Below are 27,815 nucleotides of genomic sequence, written 5' to 3' on the forward strand. Positions count from 1 at the left end.
GGTGCTTCCACACCCACCAATAAAAGAAAAGAAATTAAAACAGGGTTGTCTTTCAGGAGAGTGACAAGAAACTTAATGAGAAATAAGCTGGCAGTGATTATGCGTCTGGTTCAGAATCTGATCACGGGTTTGTTCGTCATTTTCTTCCTTCTACGGGTCCAGAACGATGTGCTAAAAGGTGCTGTCCAGGACCGCCTGGGTCTCCTGTACCAGTTTGTGGGGTCTATGCCGTACACAGGCATGCTCAACGCAGTGAACCTGTGTAAGTACCATGGCCAGGAGGTGCGCCCTGAGGGCAGAGGTAGGAGAGGCTTCCCTCTCCCTGAATACCCCTGTCTCCACCCAGCACCCTGGAAGACTCCACCCTTATCAGGGTATTTCTTCGAGCTCAACCCAGCCTTCTCTGGGTTTTCTCTCTGGGAGAAGGTAACTACTGAGCTCCTAATCCTTAGTGTGAATTAATTTACCAAGTGGGTCTCTCTGAGGCTCTCTAAGGGTCCAGAGATACATGAAGTTCTGAGGTGCCGATGGGCAAGATATGGATAGGTTTATCAAAAGATTGTCCCTACTATCCTGTCTTAGCCACCAAGATCCACAGTCCAGGGGGCCCAGACACCTGGCCAACTTTGCGCTGTTGCATTCTTTTTGGAGCCTATTTTAGGACAGCCAGAACCTAATTTTCAAACTCAGTGGGAAACCAGAAGCAATGCCCAGTTGCCTGATGTTCTGTGCCAAGACCCTGCCCAAAGAGAGGACACAGTGACCCCCACCACTCACGCATGCCCCTTTTGCACATTCTCGAATTGGCGATGCCCCTTGTCCCCACTTTAGGGAGGAGGAAATAAATTATGACAATTTTCGCAACCCTCTTGTAATTTAGGTAGAGTGTAGATTTCTGGAGTGGCGGGTAATTACAACTCTATGGACGGCAGGTTCCCTCTTGTAATAACTTGAGAGCCTCAGCTGGTCCTCACCATCCCGCTCCCACAGACCTCAAGGTCAGCTTGGGTTAGCCTTCCCTCCCTCAGCTGTGTGGTGACCGACTGTTCTGCAACCCGCCTTCTGTGCCCAGTTCCTGTGCTGCGAGCTGTCAGTGACCAGGAGAGCCAGGACGGCCTGTACCAGAAGTGGCAGATGCTGCTGGCCTACGTGCTGCACGCCCTCCCCTTCAGCATCATTGCCACCGTGATTTTCAGCAGCGTGTGCTACTGGTAAGGGGCTGTTCCCAGCGGTTCAGTCCTTCCGGGCCAGGCCTCCCGTGGTCCCAGACAGCCAGAGGGACACGCAGAGGGAGAGCTCCAGGGTAGAGAGTCATGAGGTTCTGTGTATTTTCCTCACACCAGCACTCCTGTTTAGTGGAAATATTCATGTGCTTGACTACAGGTGGGGTCCTAGCTCCCACGGCAGCAGGTATGCCCTGTACAGGGTAAAACCTTTCCAAACTCTGTCAACGGACACATTCTAAAACACATCCGACCCTGAAGTGTTTCAAATAATGGGTTATGAACATATAAGCAAATCTCCAAAGGACTTTAAGAAAATTTGAGATTGGTATTATAAGGAAGCACAAATACTGCTAAGGAATATAATAATAATAACCATAATAATAATAGCTAACACACACTGAGCACTTGCTCTATGTCAGGCATTATTTAGTGTAATCCTGGTAACCATTCTATAAAGGTGATACTATAATTACCCTTGTCTGTAGGTAAGGAAGCTGAGACACAGATTATTCATTATGCCGAGTTAATTACAAATGAGACTGAGAGTCTACTTGGTCGGATGGGGAGAGGGGCTCTGGGAGGATTTATGGAGGAGAACTTGAGGGACAGCAGCATTTCAACAGATGGAAGAGGGAACACGGGCATTCCAGGGGCAGGGGCAGCAGGGGACCAGGTTCAGAAGCAGAAACACAGAGGACCTGTCCTGAGGAGAGTTCCAATTGCACTGTGGGCAGGGAAGGACTGGAAGGAGTGGTGGAAAATGTGACGGCCAGCCTTGGAGCCCGGCCGGGGAGGTGCTGAATGCCAGGCTAGGGGCTGAAGGGGATTTGATAATGCAGCACAGGAGAAGTTTTGGGAACCATCCGTGTGGGCTCTGGAGGGTGAGGCAGGCATCATTTGGCAGAAGACTGGGGTTAGGGCAGAGATGCTGGACAGGCTGGTAAGGGATCTTGGCAACACTCTGTGACAAAGGCAGAGGCCCTAATGAAGAGAGCAGCACTGGCAACAGAAAAAGGGGATCACTTTGAGAGGCTGGGAGAGTAAAATCGGATGTTTGCTGAGGGTGTAGGAGGCCTTAGTGATTCCTGAGTTTTCAGCCTAAGAGAAGTGGAAAGTGGCAGCATCTTCCTCAGATTTGCTGGGAAAGAGACTGGATTCGGTTCTGAACACATCCCACCTGGGATGCTCTGGGTAGGACATCCAGTTGGAGATGTCAATCCGAGGTTCAGGTGATAGGCTGGAGGAAAGAAAAAGTAAGAGGAGTAAGAGTGAAGAGTTGGAAAAGGATCCCATAGGAGAGTGTCAGAAAGGGAGGAAGTAGTCTGAGGATCCGCCAGTCAGTGTGGGAAGAGGAAAGTGATCCAATGTCAGAGGCAGGGGGGTGATCGGACAGGTAGAAGAAGCAAGATCCATCAGCATCAGAGAAGCCAAGGGAGGAGAGAGTTTCAAGAAGGTGCAGTAAGCCCATTTAATACTTCCGAGGTTCAAGAAGATGAGGCACAAGATCAGGGGGCAATTGGTGATCTTCCCAGAAAGGAGTTTCAGTAGAGTGGTGGGGGTACAAGGCAGGCTTATCGGGCTGAGGAGTGAGATGGAAGAGGCAGAGGCTGTTGGAGAACCTGGAAGGTACAGGGTAGGATGAAGAGGGGAAATTGCTTAAGTGATTATAAGGCTCAAGAAATGTGCTTTAGGATATGGTGAATAAGACCATTAGATGGAGAACAGATGAAGTTATAGAAAAAATGGATAATTCACAACTGAAGTTTAGAGTAGACCAGGGGTCCCCAAACTTTTTACACAGGGGGCCAGTTCACTGTCCCTCAGACCGTTGGAGGGCCGGACTATAAAAAAAAACTATGAACAAATCCCTATGCACACTGCACATATCTTATTTTAAAGTAAAAAAAACAACAACAAAAAACCAGGAACAAATACAATATTTAAAATAAAGAACAAGTAAATTTAAATCAACAAACTGACCAGTATTTCAATGGGAACTATGGACCTGCTTTTGGCTAATGAGATGGTCAATGTGCTCCTCTCACTGACCACCAATGAAAGAGGTGCCCCTTCCGGAAGTGCGGCGGGGCCGGATAAATGGCCTCAGGGGGCCGCATGTGGCCCACGGGCTGTAGTTTGGGGACCCCTGGAGTAGACCAAGGTAAGGATAGGATCAGGATAACATGGGGTCAAGGTAGATAGGATCAAGCTTGGCAAAGCTGGGGGGGTGCGGGGGGAGAGAGAGAGAAGTAGGGAAGAGAAAGATAGTGAGAAATTCATAAAATGGGAGGTGAATCCATCTGCCAAGCACTGAGGAGTTTGAAATTGGGGAGAAGGGGGTTATTATTTAGTTTTTTATTTTTTAGAGGCAAGGAGAGAAACATTGAGCTGTTCCTGTATGTGCTGTGACCAAGGATTGAACTGGCAACTTCTGTGATTGGGGAGAGTGGGTTATTTAAAGTAAATTTTTTCTTTTTCCAAGCGAGAAGAGGGGAGATAGAGAGACAGGCTCCCACATGCTCCCTGACCAGGATCCACTGCCTATCTGGGGCATGCTCACAACCAAGTTATTTTTAGCACTGGAGTCAGAGGCTCCACAGAGCCATCCTTAGTGCCCAGGTTCGATGCACTCGAACCAATTGAGCCATGGCTGCAGGAAAGAAAGAGAGAGAGAAGAGGGTGGGGAAGCAGATGGCCACTCCTCCTATGTGCCCTGACTGGGAATTGAGCCTGGGACATCTACACACTGGGCTGATGCTCTACCACTGAGCCAAGCAGCCAGGGCCTTAAAGTAAATGTTTTTATTAGCCATGATGGGACATGCCCAGTAAGCAATGAGGAAAAATCAGGATCTAGAGTCAGCTGAGACAGAGTAGCAGAGGGGATCCAGTTAGTATGGCATTATGCCTTTTTCAACACAGCTTAAGTTGCTTAAGTGAAACCCTAAGGGTCCCCAGGTGTGGGGATTGGTAAGGCAAAGAATAACAGAAGGGGACAAGGATCTGAGGCAGTAAGGGCTTTGGAAAAATGGAAGATAGTAGGGAGGCCATAATTACAGAGGGCATTTTCAGAATCTGAAATCATGGAACTAACATTTAAGTCCAAGACATGTTGAATAATCAAGATTAGGTGGATGGAGCCCCTGGAATTGACCAGATTACCTAATTAGGAGGCATTGAGTTGGTGGCTCATCAAGAAGGTTAAAGACCTTGAGGATAATGACAGTGGCCAGGAGTGGAAAAAACGACCCTTGGGCAGATACTGTAAAATCATTAAAGGTGAGAGAATGTCTTAAAAGTCGCAGAGGATTGCATTGGATAAGAGAATACTACAGGTATAAGCAAACTTCCTGATATGTGAAAGAGGAAGGACAGACGGTCTTGAAGAGAGTGGTAGGGTGGGGTGGATATAAGACATGACAACTCCTTTTACTAACTCTCCAAATGGAAGAAAGAGCAGCCATGTCTAATGGTTGTTGATGCTATCACTAGAGGGATGCTATTTGGTGAAAGTAATATAAGCAGTAAGGTGCCTGGATATAAGCTATTTAGAAGGAAATGAAGGTCAAATGAATGGAAAGGGTTGGAGAATAACAAACAAGTGTAGAATGGAGTAGGAGTGGGGGCCACCTAATCTGATGGAAGGTTAAAGCAGTGAAGGGTTTTCACAGGATCAATAACCCCCACAGAACAGGGATGAGGTTCAGGGGGAGAGGGGCTGAGAAGCAGGTTGGGTGAGCTCTCGCATTAGGGCCTAGGCCAGCTAGCTCAAGTAGCAGTGCTGGCTGGGCAGAACGTGGTTATTTATGGAGAAGCCCAGAGAGTTCAAGCACCCTACTCATTGCAGTTACTTGTGACTGTTGTCTAAGTGTTAATATTTTCCTATGAGCGCTGAAGGAGCTGTAAAAAGGAAAAGGTGGCTCACAGTGAGTTGGAGCCAACAGAAACCACTGGCAGTAATAAAAGATAGAAATGTTGGCTCTGTTCCCAAAAGGCCTTTCAAAGGGGAGTTTGACTTGCCCTGCAAGCCCTTCCCCACCAGTCACCACCATTAATAGAAGGCAAGTGTGGTATTTTTCTTATATGATAACCCCTGGAGAGAAACTAAAGACCTTATGTGTTTTTAGGACCCTGGGCTTATACCCCGAGTTTGCCAGATTTGGATATTTCTCTGCTGCGCTTCTGCCCCCCCACTTAATTGGTGAACTTCTAACTCTCGTGATACTTGGAATGGTCCAAAATCCAAATGTGGTCAACAGTGTAGTGGCTCTGCTCTGCATCGCTGGGGTGCTTGTGGGGTCTGGATTCCTAAGGTGAGTTACGACCAGTCCAAGGATTTAGATTGGTGTGATTTGTTGTTAATGATCATCTGATAATGATTGCTATTAAGGAATTCCAGAGGAGAGCTATGTGACACTAGTCACAGGTATCATCTTATAGTCTGGGGTATTTATAGTGCTTGCTAAACATTATTGATCAGACCTTAAACTGTTCACCATTTGTTCGGAGACTTCCTCTGCCATGGGCAAGTCATTTTCTAAATTAATTTCCTCATTTACAAAGTGGAGATAATGATCTCAGCCCCACCTGCCTCAAGGGATCACGAGGAGCGAATGACATACTGTACTCTGTAGTGAGTTATGGAAAGGTGAGATATTATGAAGTGAGCTGAGGTTTGATCAGTCATGAATGATTTTTTAAATACTGTATTTTTTTGCTCCATAAGATGCACCTGACCATAAGACACACCTAGGGTTTTAAGGAGGAAAATAAGAAAAAAAAATATTCTGAACCAAATGGTGTTTTAAAATAGTTAATAAAATACCGTATTTTTTGCTCCATAGATGCATGGGCATTTTCCCCTCCACTTTTGGGGGGGGGGGGAAATGTGCGTCTTATAGAGTGAAAAATACGGTAGCACTGTTGCATTGTATTTGTCTATGGTGCTTAAATGGATCATTAGCATCTATGAAAAATGCACCCCAAGGGCATGGAATCAGGCCAGCAAGGTGTAGACCTAACCTTGGACCCCATCTCCTCTTTCATATTTCAATCATTACAGGTTCCAATCAATCTGGCAATATTTCATGTATTTGGTTTGTAGGAAAAGAGGATTAATTGTTCTAAAGAGAGGCAGTGGCCAACATTAACAAATGCTTTGCAAAATCTCAACATCCTAGGCTTCACCTAGGTTCTACTCCCTCTGCTCCTGAAAACCACAGCAATCTCTTAGTCATTAAGTTTATCTTTTCCTCCCAAGTCATCTTCTTCCCTGGGTGACTGTCTGCAGCATGTGAGCTATTGGCTGCCTCTTCCCTTAAACGCAACTGGAAATACCTTCACTGTTTTTTCTGCTGACAATATCCTGCAGGTTCTCGGGGGCGGGGGATGCACGCCATACAGAAATGCATGTGGATGAAAATAAGTTACCTAAAGTATGACAACCCAGAGTTACATTCTGTTGTGTATCTTGCTAGATATTTATATAATTTTTAATAAAAATGGGATCATACTATTGTGAAGGGGTAAAGTAGTCATGCTTTTCTTTCCATTTAACCTAATGTGGACAGTCCCATACCAATACTTTTAGGTATGTGGTTCCTTTCTCTTGAAATTTCTCCAAAGCCTTTAATGACTGCCTGGTTCTCTTATGTCTCTCACAGTCACGTTGCTCTCCCTGTGGGATCTGCATGAAGCCTGCCCCTTATTCCCTTGGCTAGTTCCCTTTGCCTTCTCTCCCAGCCCATGTGAGCCTCATGTTGCAGTCTGCTTTTAATAGATTGTCAACTGCTTGAGGGCAGCACCTGTGACTAATTCACTGTTACAGTTCTTCTCAGTGGCCAGTCCAATTAGGTTTGCAAAAAATATTGAATTGTGTGAATAGCCCTGGCTGGATAGCTCGGTTGGTTAGCATCGTCCTGAAGCACAAAGGTTGCTGATTCGACCCCTCCATTAGGGCACATGCAGGAACAGATTGATGTTTCTGTCTCTCTCTCTCTCACTCTTCCTCTCTTGCTAAAATCAATAAATAAAAGTTTTTAAAAAATTGTGTGAATAATTGAATGAATGACTTCTCTCTCTCCCTGGATGGCCTACATACTGGATCTGTCATCAAATCACATTGGTTTTCTTCTCCGATCTCAAAGCACAAATGCATATGGGGCTTTCACCTTGTGTTTAGCCTTTTGTGGCGTAGTACAAGGTGAAGGCATACAGTTCCTACCTCAAGGAGGTAACGCTTTGGCTGGCTGGGCTGCCCTCCTGTCCATCAGCCTATTCCAGGCCTTTATCATCTCGCACGTGAACTTCTGCTATAGTCTGCTTCCTTTTATTCTATCTCTAATGGGCCATTATTCTGGGCCACCCTACCTGCCACTGTCACATTTTCTGAAAACACTGATTCCAACATGATCTTTCTCATAGTCTTTCAATGTTAATCCACTGCAAGGTCCTAAAGCAGCTGGCTCCTGGCTCTCATTCCCAACTCACCTCCAAGTGCTCCCACTTTCCATCCTCTGCCCCAGCCTTTCTCGTCCACGCAGTCCCATCTGGAGCCCTTGACATGCCTGGCTTATAACCAACCATTCAGCCTTCCTAGGGTGTCCTTCTTCTTCCCTACTTCCTCCCTAGATTCTTACCTATCCTTTCCAATAAGCAGCCCCTCAGTATGGTGAAGCCAATTTTGTGCCTTAGAAAATTGCCAAGAACTGAAAAAGTCATGGAGTTTGGAGGTCACTTGGCAATAGCTAAAACCACACATACTAAATACAAGAATGTTGTTCACACATATTACTGGTTTTTAATACTTTTTTGGTGCAAATATTTCACAGCTCTATACTTTTATAATCTTGAGGATATAAAGGCTATGTCCCCGACTGCACTATGAGTTCTTTAGGGGTAGGAATTCTTCAAGCACCTAGAACTAGTGCTTTGCAAATAGAATTTAGTATGTATTTGTTGATTGATAGAAGCTATGTAGTGGACCAAGAATGCCAGAAGAGCCTGACCAGGTGGTGGCGCAGCGGTTAAAACATCCACCTGGAATGTAGAAGACCCAGGTTCGAAATCCCAAGGTTGCTGGCTTGAGTGCGGGCTCATCCAGCTTGAGCAGGTAGTCGCTGAATTGAGAGTGGGATCATAAATATGACCCCATGGTCGCTGGCTCGGGCCCAGAGGTTGCTGGCTCGAAGCCCATGGTTGCTGGCTTGAGCCCAAGGTCACTGGCAAGAGCAAAGGGTCACTTGCTCTGCTGTAGTCCCCCCTACCCCACCCCCTGGTCAAGGCACATATGAGTAAGCAATCAATGAACAACTAAGGTGCCACAATGAAGAATTGATGCTTCTCATCTCTCTCTGTTCCTGTCTGTCTGTCCCTGTCTCTCTCGCTAAAAAAAAGAAGGCCAGAAGATAAGCATGAAGTTTCTCCTGAAATACGCTGAGGAGGAGGCAGTACATTTTCACAATAAATGTCTGCTTGCTCTCTCCATCCTTTCCCCTTGGTTGGTAGTACAGTTCTTCTTCTACTGGGATGGGAGCCCCAAATATTTTTAGTCACAAATATCCTCCTCTAATGTGATTTGCGTTTGGTGTGCTTTTTTCTTTTATATGTTATCAGTGGTGCTTACCAAAAAACTTAAGGTTTCTAATATAATCATCTACCAGGCTGTGATTAAAAATGGTTGAGTGCTATGCTTACTAACTTGGAAGGATGTCTGAGATGCATGTTTGGTTGAAAAATAGCAGGTTAGGAAAGAGTGTGAAGAGTTTAATTCTTATCATTGCACACATACACACATGTAACATGCATCACCAAAATGCTAGCCATAGCTATTTCTGGGCAGTGGTATTTCTTTATTCTTCTCAGTATTGTTTGGAGCTATTTATAGTAAGTATACTGTTTATAAAGGGTGATAAAAAAAAAGCTGTATTCATGTTGGCAAATATAAAATAAGGATTGCCTTTCTTTTTATTTGGTAGGACTGTTACCAGAGCCTATTGAGTTTCATCTCTCTTTCTCTCTCTCTCTCTTTCTTTTTCTTAAGAAATGTAGAAGAAATGCCCATCCCTTTTAAAATCTTCACTTATTTTACATTCCAAAAATATTGCTGTGAGATTCTTGTAGTCAATGAGTTCTATGGACGGAATTTCACTTGTGGTAAGTATTCTGTTTTGCAATATTATTGTTACACATTACTCTGAGGAAGCAATTTCCCTAGGGAAATATATTTTTTAAATAAAAAGCTATGTCTTGTAGTCAATAAAATTAAAACCTTGTTTTGAAATAAACGTCTAACCCTTTCTCTGGTTTTTCAAATGAAATAAGCAGTGGTCAAGTTAGAAACCTATCAAAGGTCAATAGGTAAAGCCACTCTGAAGTTTTTAGAAAATGACAGACGGGAGGTAAACTCTGGCATATTCTGGATGGAGTAAGTTTCTACAGAACAGGTTGAAGTAGGGTGCAGTGGCTTCTTGTTCCCCAAATGTACAAAGTATAAAGCCAAGTAAAAGCCATTTTTGGCAAAAGGCTGCTCCCCAATCCCATGAGCAGGCAGTGCGAGGCCATTGGAAATCCCAGGCCATTCTGTGAGGACAACTGAAGAATGGGTAGAATTTAATAGGTTTTTAAGTATCTTTAGGTGATAACCTCGGTCATCTTAGGATAGTCAGTACTAAGTGACCATAAGTGATTATGATTTTTGTCAGTGCTGTGGGAATAAATCTGAAATGAAAAGAAACCCATTTCCATCTTCAAATGGAGCCAAAGCCCAGAATACTCCTGGTCGCTTCATCCAGTAATGATTTCAGGGCTGTCTCACGTGTCCTGTCTCTTTCATGAAGAAAGGGATGTAGCAGGGTACTAAGCACTTAGTGAGCATTTGGTAAATACTTGCTGATTTGGTAAATTACTTCTTAATCAGCAAGTATTTACCAAGTGCCCATCTCTCACCATGTGCATCTTTTCCCGGCAGGCAGCTCTAATGGTTCTATGACAGCCAATCCAATGTGTGCCTTCAATCAAGGAATTCAGTTCATTGAGAGAATCTGCCCGGGTGCCACATCCAGGTTCACAGCCAACTTCCTGATTCTGTATGCATTTATCCCAGTTCTTGTCATCTTAGGAGCAGTTGTTTTTAAAGTAAGGGATCATCTCATTAGCAGATAGTAAAGCACATTGCTGTGAGAATGGGACCTAAGCTCCTAGATATGCATGAGTGCTTTGAAAGTCTGAAATGAGATCGCCACGTGTTTCTTTCTTCATAGTCCCTCTGAAGTCTTTTAAACCTTTTGTGTCCTTGGGTCCATGCAAGCCTTGAATGCTATTCCAACTTGCAGAGGCATATGGTATTGGGAAATTGTGACTAAGCCAGTCCAAAAATGTATATAATAATTCATAAAGTTATGGAGACTGTATTATTTGTTTGCTTTAGACATAAAAATAGGTTGGTTAAAAATTATGCTTATATTTGATTAAGGATTCAGTAAAAAGAAAACATTTGAATAGTTGCTGACTGTATAACAGAAAAAGGAGTTGTGGGTATGATTAAAGCAAAGCATCATGCAGAATTAGATAAGAATACTTTCCTTACCATTTAAAAATCCATAACTATGTACACATGTCCATGTGAGGGTTCTGAGTTCCTGATTATATTGAGAGGATGGTGGACAGATGTTGGATGATGAGGACCACTACAGACCACTCAGTGACTTTACAGAGGGTTAAAATGAAAATCTGCAGGAATGGGCTGAACTGAGAACACAGCACACCAGACAAACCCCTGGTGATGTTTTTAAGGATTATTTGGCTATTTTTCACTTTCCATTTAGTTTACTTATAATAATAAAAGTAAATGTCATTAAGGTGTATACATTGAGAAATGACATCTTTAAGGTTGGAGGGTAGCTGTTATTTAAAGTCTATATAGAAAAGATGCTCAACTGACACAACGTTTATACACAGAACAGGGTTATATGCAGGTGTTCATGTTCTTGAATTGTAAAGAAAAAGAATGCTGCTAAATACAAACACTTATATTGCATATTCTTAGGGATCAAGTGTTGTACATAGATTGTAAATAAATGGGTTATATACCAAATGACTGATTATCTCTCTGATTAATCTTCAAGTAATTCATGTATAAGTCTGAACTAAATCCGTCCAATGTTACCATAGTAACTCTGAGTGAGACTATCTTAGAACAGTATTTAAGGATCTGGAAACACTGGTAAATTACCAGAATAGTATTGTCAATTTTTATAAAAGGCCTTTGACACTGATGATTATGGTATAATAGTTACATAATGCCTTACAGATTATATATGTCACATCAGTTACAGACAATTCTGGAGATGATAATCTATTCAAGTAGTTCAGAGAGAGTCCCATGGGAACCTCTTTTGAAATCACTGATTTTAACTTCTAAAGATATGGGTGTACAATGTAAGTGGAAACATTTTCTACTATTCATATGCAGATGAATTTCATTCTAGCTCAGAAACATTTGGAAAATTGACATAGCATGTGACTTTAAGCTATTAAATGTTAGTGATACCATCTTGAGGAAACACAATAACTTTCAATATGTGACAGTCTGTGTTTTAAGTAAAAAATGGACAGTGATGTGTAAGAAAATCAAATTATACAATAAAAATTCTTATTACTACTGTGGAATAGGCTGTTTCTTCCCACCAAGTCAGTGATGGACTTCTAGGTGTGGGGACTCAGGAATGTGCTTTTGAAATACGTATTTCCAGTGCTTTCTGTGCTCACCATTAAAGTAAACCTAGTATGCTTATGAAAATGAACCCAATTTCAGTTTCCTATTAGCCACAGCTGAGAACTCCTTAGAGAAGAAATGTGGCTTAATATGAGCACCTAATGCTTTTCATATAACAGTTACTAAATGCTCTTGTTTTCACAGTCCTGAAAACATGTAAATACAAACTTATAAATGTTGAACCAAGTATATATTACTTAACCATGTTAAAGGTAGGTAGTAGAAGATTCTTTTTATTTTTTAAAAAAGATTACACATAGTTACACAATTTATTTTCCCTTTTAAAACACTTCTAAATATCCTGGGGGTGTCACTAATACAAGAAATTCTCTTTTCCTTTAACAAATTACACATCTTTATTTTCTTCATTTATTACTACAAAAGCTAGTTTATTAATTAGCTATTATTAATATTATTTATTAGTAACACAATAGCTAATTTATTAATTAGCTAATATTAGTAAGATAATCTTACTTGTATTTGAGAAAGAAGAAATAAATACACCGCAGGTGAATTATGTTCAAGAATCCAGCTCGATTTGTTTCCAAGACTTGGAAGAACTTCTTTTGTACTGTTCAAGTTCCTAAAACAAAAATATATATTATAGTACTTTTAAAGAATCAACTTTAAAAATTAAACTAGGCATCTCAAAACTCCCTTAGCAGTTTTAGACATAACAATGTATCCTTGACAGCATTATTATTTTCAAAATTTCTTGATAATTATTTTGTAAATGATCATATTTAGTATTTATTTTCTACAGTGTAGAGTCTTTGAAGTTTCTGGGTAGCTTAAGCAGCACTTAGAGATGAATTTAATAAAGTTTCAGAGAAAATTATATACTGTATAACACATATAAATTGTCTTCCAACTAATAAAGTATTTGTCATACTTTAGGTATTGAAAAGTGACCTTATTTTTCATTGCTTGTTAACCCTTGTCAAAACCTGCTTGAAGTTAGCAAAGGATCAATATTTAAAATGTATAGATCCTGGCCTTGGCTGGATGGCTCTGTCACCTGGTGCATTGAGGTCACAGATTTGATGTCCAGTCAGTGCACGTAAGAGAAGCAATCAATGAGTATACAACCAAATCAAACAACTAAGTGGAACAATGAGTTGATGCATCTCTTTCTTTCCCTCTTTCCTCCCCGCTCTCCCAATGTCAATGAAAAAATAAAATAAATAAATAAAATGTGTAGATCCTTTGACTACCTTAAAAATGTATCATATAGAATAATATAGACGAGCACAGGGACATAATCAGAAGGATATCCACTGCACTGTGTATATCAACACACAATTGGAAGCAATGTGGGTTATCTCCCAGTAGAGACTGATTAAATACATCAGCACTCATTCACACATGGCTTCATAGACAGCAGCAAAAATGATGGTGGTCATATGTGGAAAAAGCAAAAAGGTGGAGAGAGAACACACTTCCATTTTTCATTATATATACTTCTACATTTTTTGAATTTTTTTCATAATGAGTGTATATTACTCTTTTTAAATTTTATTTTTCAATTACAGTTTATATTCAATATTATTTTGTTTTAGTTTCAAGTGTACAACGTTGTGGTGATTACCCTGGTATTTCCAGTGCCTACCTGGCACCATCACAGTTATTACAATATTATTGACTATATTTTTAATGCTGTATTTTATATCCCTGAGGCTATTTTGTAACTATTATAATTCATAAAATATACATTTTAGTGGGAGTGGAAATCCTGCATGAGACAACTGACATGCAAAAGGGATCATGTAAGGACTTGCCTCCTCTTAACCTCTTACACGTTGTTCAATGTTTAAACTGTACCAAGTAAAATATTATTTCAGATAAGCAGAAAGTAGTTAGTTACCCTGCAAGATAAGGTCTTTTGGCTAACATAATTAAAGTTCATAGTTGCTATGAAAAGAAAATTCTATTTCATTTTCAGAAACATCTCAGACTGCCTCATTCATACCTATACTCTAAATGTTAAAAGTTTTAAAACTGGCCTGACCTGTGGTGGTGCAGTGAATAAAGTATCGACCTGAAATGCTGAGGTCACTGGTTCAAAACCCTGGGCTTACCTGGTCAAGGCACATATGAGAAGCAACTACGAGTTGCTACCTACTCCTCCCTCCTGCCTTTCTCTCTCTCCTCTCTCTAAAATCAATAAATAAAATCTTTAAAAGAAAAAGTTTCACAACTGTATAAAGACTTTGGAAGAATTTTTATACTAATAACTCCAAAGTAATCTTTACAGCATGGCTTAGTTTTTCTAATGAAGTTAATTCCATTCACCAGTTATCTATCATTTATGGTTTCAAAGATTGTTAATTCATAAAATAAGTCCCAATAATTATTTTTACCAGTCATAAAGATAAGGGCATTGCTTTGGGATTCTTTGCTAGTGGTGTATCCCTTCTGCAGACAGCAAACTTAGAAGAATGGACCAGAGAGAGGATCAAGAATAACTAATATGATACAGTATTCACCATGTCCACTAGATCCTTTAGTATTGCTATCATGTGAACTCAAAATAATGTGATAATGGTTTAAAGGAACAGCAGGTAAGAAGGTTTTCTTTACACTGCAGTTCTTCATGGCTGCTTTACAGAGCCATTTTAAAAGTGAAAGCAAAACCAAAAAAGGTTTCCACTCTGCCTCTAAAACCTCTAAAGTTGTCCAATATAAATGGATCACAGTCTTGTGATGTTCAAACGGCATCTTCAGTAAAGGATAACAAGGACATTTTCCCCTAAACATGTAAATCAGTGTGTGTGTGTGTGTGTGTGTGTGTGTGTGTGTGTGTGTGTGTGTGTGTTTAAATTATAGGCCAACAGATTATAGGCAAATTGATTTTTTAAAACAGGGATTCAATATTGGGGGGACTACTCTGTAAAGTACGCAATACTATGCTGTACATCTGAAACTAATACAGAATAATATTAAATGTAAACTGTAATTGAAAAAAAAAAGATTTAAAATAGATATGTGTGATTGGCCAAGAAGACCTTAAAAATAATTGTTTACCCAAACGTTTACCCAAATAATTGTTTACCCAAATAAAGACAAGAGGTAGAAGGGTTCAGCTTTCAATGCTCACACTCTCTTAAAATCAGGAATGCTTTATAACTAGAGGGCTATAGAAATTAGTAAATACTGACGAACTCTTTTCTAGTGCCCACGTGAAGTCTGGCAAAAGAGAGAACTTTGAATAATTAGAGAAAAGAGAGCTAATTAGGAAAGAGTCTACAGCAGGGGTTGGGAACCTGTGGCTCTTTTGATGGCTGCATCTGGCTCACAGACAAATCTTTAATAAAAAAGATAACGTTAAAAATATAAAACATTCTCATATTACAATCCATTCATTTCCTACCGCTCATGTTCATGGTTGCGGGTGGCTAGAGCCAATCACAGCTGTCCTCTGGAACAACAACAAATTTTTATTGGATAATGCTTAACGTACACAGGTCGTTGTATGGCTCTCATGGAATTACATTTTAAAATATGTGGCGTTCATGGCTCTCTCAGCCAAAAAGGTTCCTGACCCCTGGTCTACAGGAAAAGTGCGAGGGGTCTAAGACTGATCCTCAAACCTGTAGAGACTGATCCCACAGACTGGGAGGGGCTCCATGCATCTGTGAGGACTGGGAGCAAGAATGATTTCGGACAGCTGTCATAAATGACATGTTCTACTGCTAACACCTTATGACAAGATATACGGAATGTGTGCCTTGGTGCCTCCCCCACTAGCAAGATTATTTGATAGAAGTGTGCTTTAAATGCAGTTCTTCAGAGGCAGAGCTATGGACACATCTTTCTTGCCTAATGATTAATTCTATATGACTTGGGGCTTTTTTGAAGGCTCAAGTGTTGGAGGAACTGAATGGAACTCGAGTTAGCCTCTCCATCTTAGAAGTAATGCACTCTAATTTCACTTCCAAGGCTTAAGACCCTGAACTTTATTATTTTTGTTTGTTTTATTACTGATGATTATTTAGGCCACTAATAATGGAGCTTGGGGTTGGGGAGAGAGTCAAAAGGAGGATCACATCTGGTGTTAGACAGGTTCAAGGCCAGCCCTCCACTCGTATGCAATTGTATTATATTTTAATGAAACAGGATGTCATCTGCCTTCCAAGAAGCATAATACTCAAAAGTAACTATTTGGGTTAAAAATATGCAAACACAGGACTCAGTACAGACTTCTTTAAGCATTTACAGTAAGGACCCACTTTTTTATAATTATGGAAAACCCTGAGCAAGACTTTTCTTTTAATGAATATAATTGCTTCAAATCGAAAATAAAATAAAATCAAAAGATTATAATTCTATTTCCACTTAAAAATGTTATGTGGCAGCAATAAATAATAAAAAAAAGTCAGTGTAGAGAAAGAGCTGTAGATAGCTGGCTAGGTTTTCATCTGATATGGGTTAAATCTTTTATAAGTTGTGCTAATAAAACTTGCATTAACTATCTTGTCCATATAAAAAAAAATGAAAATGTATTTTTAAATGTTTAGAGGGAAAGTAATAGGAATATTTCACAATCTATAGAGAATTTTCTTTTACTGAAGTCTTTTACTTCTGTGTGTATCAGAACACAATTAAAAACAATGTAAGGCCCTGAAGTTACTTTGGAAGAGCATGAAATAATATAAAAATTTGAAATGCTGGACACTATAAAGTCAACTTTGGATAGCAATGAAATAATTTAGCATCAACTGGTAATTATTAGTGTAATTTTAAAGCAAAGGCATAAAATTATGTTAAGGTTCTATGTGTGCGAACTGGTATCAGTGCAATTTATCTACTGAAACATCATGAATGGAACTGGTTTAGAGGCAAAGTTAGGCTATAACTTTTCAGGTAGGTTAAAAAATCTCTCAGCCAAGCAAGTACTGAATTTAGCGAGGCAGCAGTGTGGCACAGGAGCTGAGTGAAGAATGGTGCAGGCATGTAATAAAAGGGATCATTATGCAATATAAACAGATACTCTTATCAACAATGGCAGTTGGTCATTGACTTCTAGGTAAATATTAATTCAGGGATGACTTCCAAGTAATCTCTATAGCCAAGATGTACACATAATAAGGTTTACTTGAGGTCATTTCATTGTTCTTACAACATGCCTCTCATTTTTTTGAAACTGAGCTATAATTGACATACCACATTATATAAGTTTCAGGTATACAACATGACTTAATATTTGCATATACTGTAAAGTGATCACCACCATAAGTCAGCATCTGTCAACAAATAGTTACAGAATTTGTTTTCTTGAGGTGAGAACTTTTAAGATCTACTCTCTTAGCAACTTTCGAATCTGCAACATAATATTATTAACTGTATCCGCCATGCTGTATATCACAATGACTTATTTTATAATGGGAAGTTTGTACTTTTGGACTCTCTTTACCCATTTGGTCTAACACCCACCCCCTGCCTCTGGCAACCACCAGACTGTTCTCTGTTACCTATGAGATTGGTTTTTATTGTTATTTAGATTCACATGTAAGTGGCATCATACAGTGCTTATCTTGCTCTGACGTTGCCCTCAAGGTCCATCCATACTGTCGCACATGGCAATATTTCATTGTTTCTTATGGCTGAATAATATTCCTGTGTGTGTGTATGAGTGTGTGTCTTTTACCCATTCATCTATCAGTGGACACTTAGATTGTTTCCATGTCTTCGCTATTGTAAGTAATGCTACAATGAACATGGAAGTGCATAGATCTTTTCAAACTAGTGTTTTCATTTTCTTAGGATAAATACCCAAAAGTTGGATTGCTGGGTCATATGATAGTTCTATTTTTAATTTTTTGAGGAACCTCCATACTGTTTCTCATAGTAACTGCACTGATTTACAATTTTATAAACAGTGCACAAATGTTCCCTTTTCTCCATATCCTTACCAACACTTGTTATTTCTTGTCTTTTTGATGATAGCAATTCTGACAGTGTGAGGTGATATCTCAATGCGGTTTTGATTTGCATTTCCCTGATGATTAGTGATGTTATGCATCTTTTCATGTACCTGTTGACAATCTGTATGCTTTTGTAAAAATGTCTATTCAGATTCTCTGCCCACTTTTTTTTCCTCGAAGTGAGAAGTGGGGGGTGGGGTGGGAGGCAGACAGACAGACTCCTGCATGCACCTGACTGGGATCCACCAGGCATGCTCACAAGGGGGCGATGGTCTGCCCATCTGGGGCGTTGTTCCACTGTGATTGGAGCCATTCTAGCACCTGAGGTGGAGGCCATGGAGCCATCCTCAGCGCCCAGGCCAACTTTGCTCCAATGGAGTCTTGGTTGTGGTTAAGGAAGAGAGAGATAGAGAGGAAGGAGAGGGGGAAAGGTGGAGAAGCAGATGGTCACTTCTCCTGTGTGCCCTGGCTGTAAATCAAACCTGGGACTTCCACACGCAGGGCCAACGCTCTACTGCTGAGCCAACTGGCCAGGGCCTCTGCCCATTTTAAAAAATAATATTGTTTGAGCATTTTTGCTATTAAGTTGTATAAGTTCTTTATATATATTGGATATTAACCCCTTATCAGATATAAGCTTTGCAAATTTCTCCTATTTCAGAAATAGGCTTTGCAGCTGATAACCCCTTATCAGCTATAGGCTTTTGCAAAATGATAAGGTTGTCTTATCATTTTGTTGATGGTTTCCTTTGCTATGCAGAAACTTTTTAGTTTGATGTAGTCCCACTTATTTACTTTTGCTTTTGTTGTCAAATACCAAAAGTTATCAACAAGACCAACATCAGGCGTTTACTGTATGGTGTAAGATAGCAGTTCAGTTCATGTGGTTGTCTAGTTTTCCAACATCATTTATTGAAGAGACTGTCCTTTCTCTCATTATATATCCTTGGCTCCTCTATCGTGAATTGATTGACCATATATATATGCATGGGTTTATTTTGTTCCATCCGTGTGTCAGTTTTTATGCCAATACCATACTGTTTTAATTACTAAAACTTTATAATATACTTTGAAATCAGGAAGCATAATGCCTCCAGCTTTTTTTTTCTTTCAATATTACTTTGGCCATTCAGGGTCTTTGTAGTTCCATACAAATTTTAAGACAGTTTGATCTATTTCTGAGAAATATGCCATTGGAATTTTTATAGGAATTGCAACATGCCTCTTTTCTATAGCTATAATCCCTCTAAATATTCCTGACATATTTTTCAAAAGTTTTCTGGCTTATATTTAAATAAAATATTTTGCTTACTTATGCTAAGGCCCCTGAAGGCAGAAGGATAGTGCTGAAAAATAAAAACCTGCTGGATGGCTGTGTTCAGGTTATCCCTGCAACAGTGTAACTGCCCAAGTTACAGAGCCCTACCACCTGGGAGGTCGTCAGGGCATTCAACTGATAGTGTTTACTGTACATAAGCTTCTACATATAAGGTCAGATTCCACACAACGTCTCATTTTATCAAACTAAATAGAGATCTGGAAAATCTCTGTATTGGTTAGTGAAAAATTTACCAACTTTTTCATTCTTTCATCAGACATGTGTGTTACAAACAGGGCTATCTGAGCATGTGTGGAACACAGTCCCCACTTTTAACCACTTTCCTGAGAGATCCTGGATTTTGTCAGCCGTGTCTGTGTACTTTACGATTGGGTAGTACTTGAATTTTTTTGGTACAAAAAAGAACTATAGTTATGTCTGAATGTCCTAATAAAAACAAGCTCTTTTAAATAACCCCACAAACAAAAGAATATATGAAAGTACCTCCTCAGCAGTAAGGTTAGAATCACTATCCACCATAAGCTGAAAGATCCAGAAATCATATGTGAACATTAAGTTATCTCTGGGTGGTAGAGTGATAGGTGCTTTTTCATTCCTTCCTGATGCATATCAGTTTTATTTTTTTCTATAGCGAAGATGTACTATTTAAATATTTATAAAGGAAAAAAATTTTTAAGTAAATGAATTGAGAAAAATCTATGGAATTCTAGAAGAATATTTTTGTGATAATTCAAGATAAATAAAGTAAGTGTTTAGGATAATACCTGATCCTTCTGAATTCTCATTTCATCAACTTCCCTTTCAGCATACTGAGGGTCTTTTGCGGGGTCCTTGATATCTTTCAGTGTGTTGGTACTCTGAAATTACAATTCTTCAAATCATTTTATGCCCACAATCCAAAACCTTCAACACCTCACATCTGTCTCACAAACCAACTTCCCATTCCTCAGCCAGACATGCAGGCTTTTCAGGGGCTTCTGTCATCACTACTGAGGGCCATTCAAATTCCTCCAGGTGCCCTGGCTGGTTGGCTCAGCGGTAGAGTGTTGGCCCAGCATGTGGAAGTCCAGGTTCAATTCTCACACAGGAGAAGCGCCCATCTGCTTCTCCACCCCTCCCCCTCTCCTTCCTCTCTGTCTCTCTCTTCCCCTCCAGCAGCCAAGGCTCCACTGGAGCAAAGTTGGCCCAGATGCTGAGGATGGCTCCATGGCTGCCACCTCAGGCGCTAGAATGGCTCCAGTTGCCACGAAGCAATGCCCCAAATGGGCAGAGCATCATCCCTTGGTAGGCATGCCAGGAGGATACCTGTCGGACTCATGCAGGAGTCTGCCTCTCTCTGCCTCCCTGCTTCTCACCTTGAAAAAATACAAACAACAACAACAACAACAAAAAACCAAATTCTTCCAGGTCCCCTTTCCTTCCTCTCCTTCCAGATGTTTGCATCTCCCTTGTCCAATAGCCGGAGACCTCTGTTTGAAAGTGGAGCAACAACTGTTCTTTACCCCACCCTTAAACCCCCACAGTGCCTCATATGCAATAGATTTTTAAGTGTGAGGTTGGCTCAGTGGTAGAGCGTTGGCCTGGCATGCAGGAGTCCGGGGTTCGATTCCTGGCCAGGGCACACAGGAGAAGCGCCCATCTGCTTCTCCACCCCTCCCCCTCTCCTTCCTCTCTGTCTCTCTCTTCCCCTCCTGCAGCCAAGGCTCCACTGGAGCAAAGTTGGCCCGGGCGCTGAGGATGGCTCTATGGCCTCTGCCTCAGGCGCTAGAATGGCTCTGGTTGCAACAGAGCAACGCCTCAGATGGGCAGAGCATCGCCCCCTGGTGGGCATGCCGGGTGGATCCCGGTCGGGCGCATGCGGGAGTCTGTCTGACTGTCTCCCTGTTGCCAACTTCAGAAAGAAAAAAAAAGAGAGAGTTGAAACAAACATTATCATGATAGGCCCACTGGAACACTTCCTAATAACCATTGAATAGTGCTAAAAATTCTTGCTTTAAAAGAATTAGAAATATATACCTTTGGTGGAAAGAGCATTTCATACACTTTTTTCCACAATTCCATTGGTGTACGGGCATGAAACTTTCCAATTTCATTATCATGGACAGGAGGAGATCCTAAAATTGGAAGGTTTACTCCAATAACAGCATTGATTAAAACATTAAAAGTATCGATAAAATGGATGATGCTTATAAAAGTATAAATCTTAGATCACTCATGTTCTTTTCCCTATTATAGTCACATTTAAAATATACCCCAACCCAGTGTGGCAAGGCAGGGGCCAGGACCAGAAGAGGAGGAGACAATGATGAGTAAACTGTAATTCTCTTTCCCCACCCTTCAACTGCTACCCAGTGAAAATATAAAAGTTTGATATTCTCATGTGCATGTGAATTTGTAAGAAAACAGATATTCTTCATGTGCTGGTTAGAGTGCAAATTGGGACAGCTCCTTTGGAGGGCAATTTGGCACTACTAAGCACTATTAAAATTTTTTACAAAGCTCATGCCCCATTAATGAGCAATTCTAGCTTTTGGTGTTTATCCTGAAATCCTGTACATGTGTACTAAAGATTTCACACTACAAAACCATTTGTTTAATGAAAAAACGGCCACCACCAAATAGTCTATTAATAGAATAGTGAACTAAATTACCCAGCAGTCAAAATTCCAAATAGACCTATATATAGCATTAATATGGAAAAACCACTAAGGCATACTGAGTAAAAGACATTTCAAAATGATATAGAATGATACAATTATGTTAAAACAAATATTTTTTATACCACATACACATATATAGAATGTGGTCTAGAAAGACATATCAAACTTTATTCTTATATGTTCTATTTTAATGTTTTATAAGGAGAGCGTCTTTATATATTGCTTGTATAATTTAACTTGAAAATTTAAAAACTTTAGGGCCATTTCTTGGTAATTTTCAATCTATAGTCGGATTTTTTTCATTATGTTTTAGCATCCACAATGTTTACTACAATTGTTTCACTGTTGATCTTTCAGGACTCCCTATGTCTTTGGTGAGAAAGAAATTGATACAATCCATGATCTTATTCAGCTTTCCCAAACTTTTACTTGTCCTCATTTGTGTGTGTGTGTGTGTGTGTGTGTGTGTAAGTTCTATATAATTTCATCACCTGTGTAGGTTCAATTAGCCACTACCAGGTAGGATACTGAACAATTCCATTACCATGATGATTCTTTGTGTTGCTCTTTTATAATCAGACCCACCTCCTTCCCAAACTCCCCCTCCTGCTTCCCGACCCACAGTCTTGTCCCTAGCGTTTGATATTTACCATGCTTTCCTCCATTTCTAAAATTTTCCCATCCTAAACATTTTATATAAATAGAATCATATTGTATGTAGCCTTTTCTGATTGGCTTTTCCATTCAGTATAGTTCCCTGGAGATTCATCATGTGTATAATTCATGTGTAGCAATAGTTTTTTTCCTTTTCATTGATGAGTAGTATCCTACCGTATAAATGTACCACAGTTTGTTTATTCATTCAACTGTTGAATGACATCTGGGTTATTTCCAGTTTTTGGCTGTTACAAATAAAGCTGCTATGAACATTTTTTACAGATTTTTATGGGAACAGGTTTTCATTTCTCTAGGATAAATGCTTAGTAGTGCAATTTCTAGGCCATATGGTAGCTGCATCCTTAGTTTTATAAGAAGCCATCAAACTGTTTTCAAGAGTAGCTGTACCATTTTACATTCCCATCAGCACTGTATAAGTAATCCCACTTCTTTACATCCTTCCTTGTCAGCATCTGGTGTTGTCTATGTTTTCTCTTAGCTATTCTGTTAGTATGGGGTGATAGCTCATTGTGGTTTCAATTTGAATTTCCCTAATAATTATATTAAACATATTTTATGTGCTTATTTGCCATTTGTATATCCTCTTCAGTGAAATGTCTGCTCACATCTTTTGCTTATCTTTTAATTGGATTGTTAGTTTTTACTCTTAAGTTCTTTATATATTCTAGATACTAGTCGTTTATTGGGTATGTAGCTTGAAAATGTTTTCTCCCTGACCATAACTTGTCTTTTCATTCTCTCTACATAGGCTATCAAGAGCAAAAGTTCTTAATTTCGATGAGGTCCAAGCTCCAGGATTTTTAAATTCAGTAATTCCCAACATTTTCTGACCTCCAGTTACTCATATAGGCAAAAGATTTCCATCAGCATTATCTACTAGTACACAGAGTAATTTTGTGTGTGTGTGTGTGTGTGTGTGTGTGTGTGTGTGTGTGTGTGTGTGTGTGACAGACAGAGAGAGGGACAGAGAGGGGCAGACAGACAGGAAGGAAGAGAGATGAGAAGCATCAATTCTTCACTGTGGTACCTTAGTTGTTCCTTGATTGCTTTCTCATATGTGCCTTGACCAGGGGGCTACAGCAGACCGAGTGACCCCTTGCTCAAACCAGATGAGCCCGTGCTCAAGCTGGTGACCTCATGGTTTCAAACCTGGGTCCTTCACGTTCCAGTCTTATGCTCTATCCACTGTGCCACTGCCTAGTCAAGCTAGAGTGATTTATACTGCTACTGAAATTAAGCTGGTATTAATGATAGTTATAAAAATAAAAAGTCAGTCTCCATGATCACTCATGAACCATCTCTATTCTTTTCATTACAATTCAATCTATAATCTCATTACAAGGATCTCTACATTTGAAGTCAAGTCAACTTTAGCTTGTAAGAGTAATGGGGAATGGGAGATAAAAACAAAAGTATTATGCACTAGAGTTTAAAACCAAACGATGGCAACCCTAGTGTATAAAGAGTTGCTAGGCCTAAAGATCTTCAAGATGCAAACAACTTCTGTAGGAAGATAAATAAACTCATGAAATTCCTTTTGCTTCATAAGCCTAGAGCATCTTTAAGTTTAGGAAACACACCCCATTAGATGAGGCCAGCTATTTTCATAACGAAAAATCAAGGGCTACCTAATTATACAACTGCATTCCTTTTGGTTTATTCAATCACTTGAGTCTCTATTTTTCATCATTGTCCATAATACATAGCTTTGAATTTCCTGACCACTTTACGTTCTTGTTTTTCATCTGAAGCCAAGGAGCTAAAACTTAAAAGTACCTGGAAATCAGTGTGGGAAAGGAAATAAATACATGCACATTTTTTAGTGGAATAGAGATCAGAACTCAGTCTCTCATGTGGCAACATCCCTTGCATTACAAATATGTCAATGTGAAGTACTGCAGGAATAGTGTGTATATAAGTAAATACCCAAGAGATAACAGCAGCGATAATGAAACCAGAAATGGTGGTATGTTGGAGATGAAGTGAACATGGAGTAGGATAAAATCAATAAATAATTAAAAAGGGATTGAACAAACTTAAGCTCACCAACCTATATGACTTAAAGAATCCAATCCTGCTGTGATAAACAGTGGTTTATTCTGATCCATACATATTGATTTGCTATACAAAGAAGAAAAAAGAATCTAATTTAGCTTAGCAATTGAATATTCTGCCACACTCTACTGTAAATACAGGAGCCAAGTTTTATCTAGCCACTGGTGAGAGCATTGTCCCAAATGAATGAGTGAATATTCATGTAAGTGATTTCAAAAATTAAACTATAGCATTAATAAAGGTTTTACAGGGAAAAAGTGACAGGCCCAAATTACCTTAAATCAAAACAAGAAAAATAGCAAGGTTAAGAAAATTACATACTAAAATTACTGATTCCATTTGTAATCAATTAAAAAAGTGATTTGAGAGAGAACACTACTAAATGAGGGAAAAGAAGTAATAGAAATCAGGGATAGAAGTATAATAGTATCATTTTATTCTAGTGTCAAACTGAGTATTATTCAATATAACATCTTAGCTGTCAATCTGAAAAATATTTAAAGACTATAAGAAGCAAAAGATAATATAAAATTATCTCCCTAAGAACTGCTATTTGGGGCAAGAAACAAGAGACTGGTGAGAACAATAGTCAGATGACACAATACCAGCCAAAGAATAATAAAATAAAATAATATAAAAATATATTTTGACAGTACCTTTTGTCAATGCCAAATGCCAACTGGTTGATAACTCCACGTATTTTTAGTAATAGAGCTTCTGATTTACTGGTAAACTAAAAAAAAAAAAAAAATCAGGAGAATAAATTATATACTCTGCTTTCAAATCACAGAAACAGGTAACATAAGTATGGCTTTGAACAAGTACAGAATGCAGAGAGAATTACTATTTATTTGCCCAACAAATACATATGTTTGAGTAGACAAAAAGATAAAAATAAAATAAAAAGAAACCTGAATTTAAAAAAAGGAAGAAATCTTTATAAATTTGTTTTAACTCATTCTTCAAATTTCATGAGTGCATGATATTGAAAGAATTTGTGTTTATAGACTAATCATTTCAGCTAATCCCACATATGGGTCATTATCATTGCCAAATATACAATCTAGTTGCTTAAAAAAATAGGAGGTTTATATCATAAATTACTTTTCTTATCTTTTTTTTTTTGATAGAGACAGAGAGAAAGTCAGAGAGAGGGACAGATAGGGACAGACAGCCAGGAAGGGAGAGAGATGAGAAGCATCAATTCTTTGTTGTGGCACCTTAGTTGTTCATTGATTGCTTTCTCATTTGTGCCTTGACTGGGGGGCTACAGCAGAGCAAGTGACCCTTTGCTCAAGCCAGCAACCTTGGACTCAAGTCAGTGACCATGGGGTCATATCTATGATCCCAGGCTCAAGTTGGCGACCCCACACTCAAGCTGGTGAGCCTGCACTCAAGCCAGCGACCTCAGGGTTTCGAACCTGGGGTCTCATGTCCCAGGCTGCTCCATCCACTGTGCTACCACCTGGTCAGTCTTGATACATTTATTTTTTAAGAACTGAAATAATTTTAATGCTTCTATTGAGATTTTCATTTAAATGTATAACATTTTAATTGAATTTTAAAAATGCAATTTCTCTTCATTATTATTATAATTATTATTATTTATGTATTATGTTCCCTATGTGGAGAGGAAAAGAAACACCTCATTACACATATATTTCATAGACCTATAGGCTGGGATGACACGAGAAGCTTTCTAACTCAGCCCCTCCACCCCTACCACCATCTGCTGAGTCAATTGTTGTGGAAACTTGGAAACACCCTCTACAAAGAGCTATAGAGCTTCTGCCTGGATAAACTAAATGCTTAGGAATTCATATCCCAAAGCAACTCACTCCATTTTCAGAAAACGGTAGTATTTGTAAGTTCTTTGTTATTTTGAGCTTCACTCTTTCTATTGATTCCTTGTTCTTGGAAATAAGAGAGCAACGAATACATTTACTCCCTTTTCTGTGGAACAGTCCTTCAAATATTTAAAAGGCATTATCACATCCTAGATGATAAATATAATTTTATACTGATCTTTATTTCTCGTAATTTTAAGTCCCCCTACTATCCTGGTGGCTCTCTACTGAATCTAGTCCTACTTATTAATGTTTTTCTAATTTTGTTTTTACTAACTTATTAAATTGCTCATACTATTGAATCAATCTTCTTGACTGAATTATAAAGAATCAACTATAGTGTTAAAAAAAAGACTGCATGTCTCTGAAAGTTGTAGCACAGTGCCCAGCTCCGATCTGAGTGGGGTGGAGGGTAGGAGAGGATGTGAAACTGAAAGAGGGGCTGGTAACTGGCTACTCCTCAGTTCAGGAAGCTAGAAAAGCTTTCATGTTCCCTTTGTGGTCCAGAAATGCTCCTCAAAACCCAATCTCTGATCTTTTGGGCTTATTGAAAACTGAGATGAAGCCCTTCTCAAATTCTTTCAATTGTCCCCAATCTAGGGTCTCCCAGACCATGTATAACCTCAGGCCTGCTGTGGACTGAGTGACCTGGCTTCATCTCACTTTGTACCCATAAGACCAGACCAGGTCCTGACTGGTCATCAGACATGGTCTGTTCCTAGAGAATGACAGAAATTCCCTTCAGCTAACTAACTGAAAACATGGTCCTCATCCGTGACAAAAATAAGAAGCTGCAAGATACATGGTCTTTGCTTCTGTACCCCAGATGAGTTATTCACTTCAAATTATCCTTATCCACTGGTGGGATTCAGCTGGTTTGGCAGAACCGATACCTAATTTTCTGTTGGGTTTGGTGAACCAGTTGTTAAAATGGCACTTGTAATCAGGGTTCTCTCTAAGGTGGGCACCTGGACAGCCATTCAATGTGGAAATCACACATTCACATTCCTTATTCTTTTTAACATTCATCTGCACAACAGCATATTCTAAGTGCTCATAGTAATGTTCATTCTGTCCATAGGTGAAAAAAAAATTAACAGAACAATGCTTATAATATTTATTTATTCATTTCATAAAACTCATTATACCTTTGATGAAATACTACATTTTAATTCCCTTGCGTTTGTTACTTCAGTAAATAAACAAAATGTAAAGAGAAAAGTGCCAAACAACCAGGGGGTGACAACTTGTATTGTTTTTTGTTAGGTATTATTTAGTATTTTTTCATTAATATTTTAATACTCTTTCTTATA

The 27,815-nt window shown here is 39.4% G+C and overlaps 2 protein-coding genes across 9 annotated transcripts in view; one reads left to right on the forward strand and one right to left on the reverse strand.

The window, feature by feature from the left end:
- The window catches only part of ABCG5 (ATP binding cassette subfamily G member 5), a 32,381-nt gene extending 19,787 nt beyond the window's left edge, over nt 1-12,594 (forward strand). For 4 of the 5 annotated variants that reach the window (XM_066378378.1, XM_066378381.1, XM_066378380.1 and 1 more), the window contains 5 exons: nt 57-262; nt 1,073-1,211; nt 5,353-5,538; nt 9,267-9,378; nt 10,190-12,594. In XM_066378378.1, coding sequence (XP_066234475.1) covers nt 57-262; nt 1,073-1,211; nt 5,353-5,538; nt 9,267-9,378; nt 10,190-10,387 — 841 coding nt within the window. In that variant the 3' untranslated portion in view covers nt 10,388-12,594. Of the gene's footprint in view, nt 1-56; nt 263-1,072; nt 1,212-5,352; nt 5,539-9,266; nt 9,380-10,189 lie in introns of all 5 variants that reach the window. The other variant, XM_066378379.1, reaches the window with a different exon arrangement.
- Nucleotides 1-27,815, reverse strand: part of DYNC2LI1 (dynein cytoplasmic 2 light intermediate chain 1) — a 68,809-nt gene that overhangs the window by 9,892 nt on the left and 31,102 nt on the right. The window contains exons 9-14 of one of the 4 annotated variants that reach the window (XM_066378383.1): nt 25,312-25,388; nt 24,651-24,721; nt 21,279-21,376; nt 20,027-20,119; nt 12,474-12,582; nt 7,222-7,240 (exon numbers count right to left, since the gene is read on the reverse strand). In XM_066378383.1, the coding sequence (XP_066234480.1) occupies nt 12,520-12,582; nt 20,027-20,119; nt 21,279-21,376; nt 24,651-24,721; nt 25,312-25,388 (402 nt within the window). In that variant the 3' untranslated portion in view covers nt 7,222-7,240; nt 12,474-12,519. Of the gene's footprint in view, nt 1-7,221; nt 7,241-12,473; nt 12,583-20,026; nt 20,120-21,278; nt 21,377-24,650; nt 24,722-25,311; nt 25,389-27,815 lie in introns of those variants that run through there. The other 3 variants (XM_066378384.1, XM_066378386.1, XM_066378385.1) reach the window with 3 other exon arrangements.

The sequence above is a fragment of the Saccopteryx leptura genome, chromosome 3 (assembly GCF_036850995.1).
Source record: "Saccopteryx leptura isolate mSacLep1 chromosome 3, mSacLep1_pri_phased_curated, whole genome shotgun sequence".
Lineage (NCBI taxonomy): Eukaryota > Metazoa > Chordata > Mammalia > Chiroptera > Emballonuridae > Saccopteryx > Saccopteryx leptura.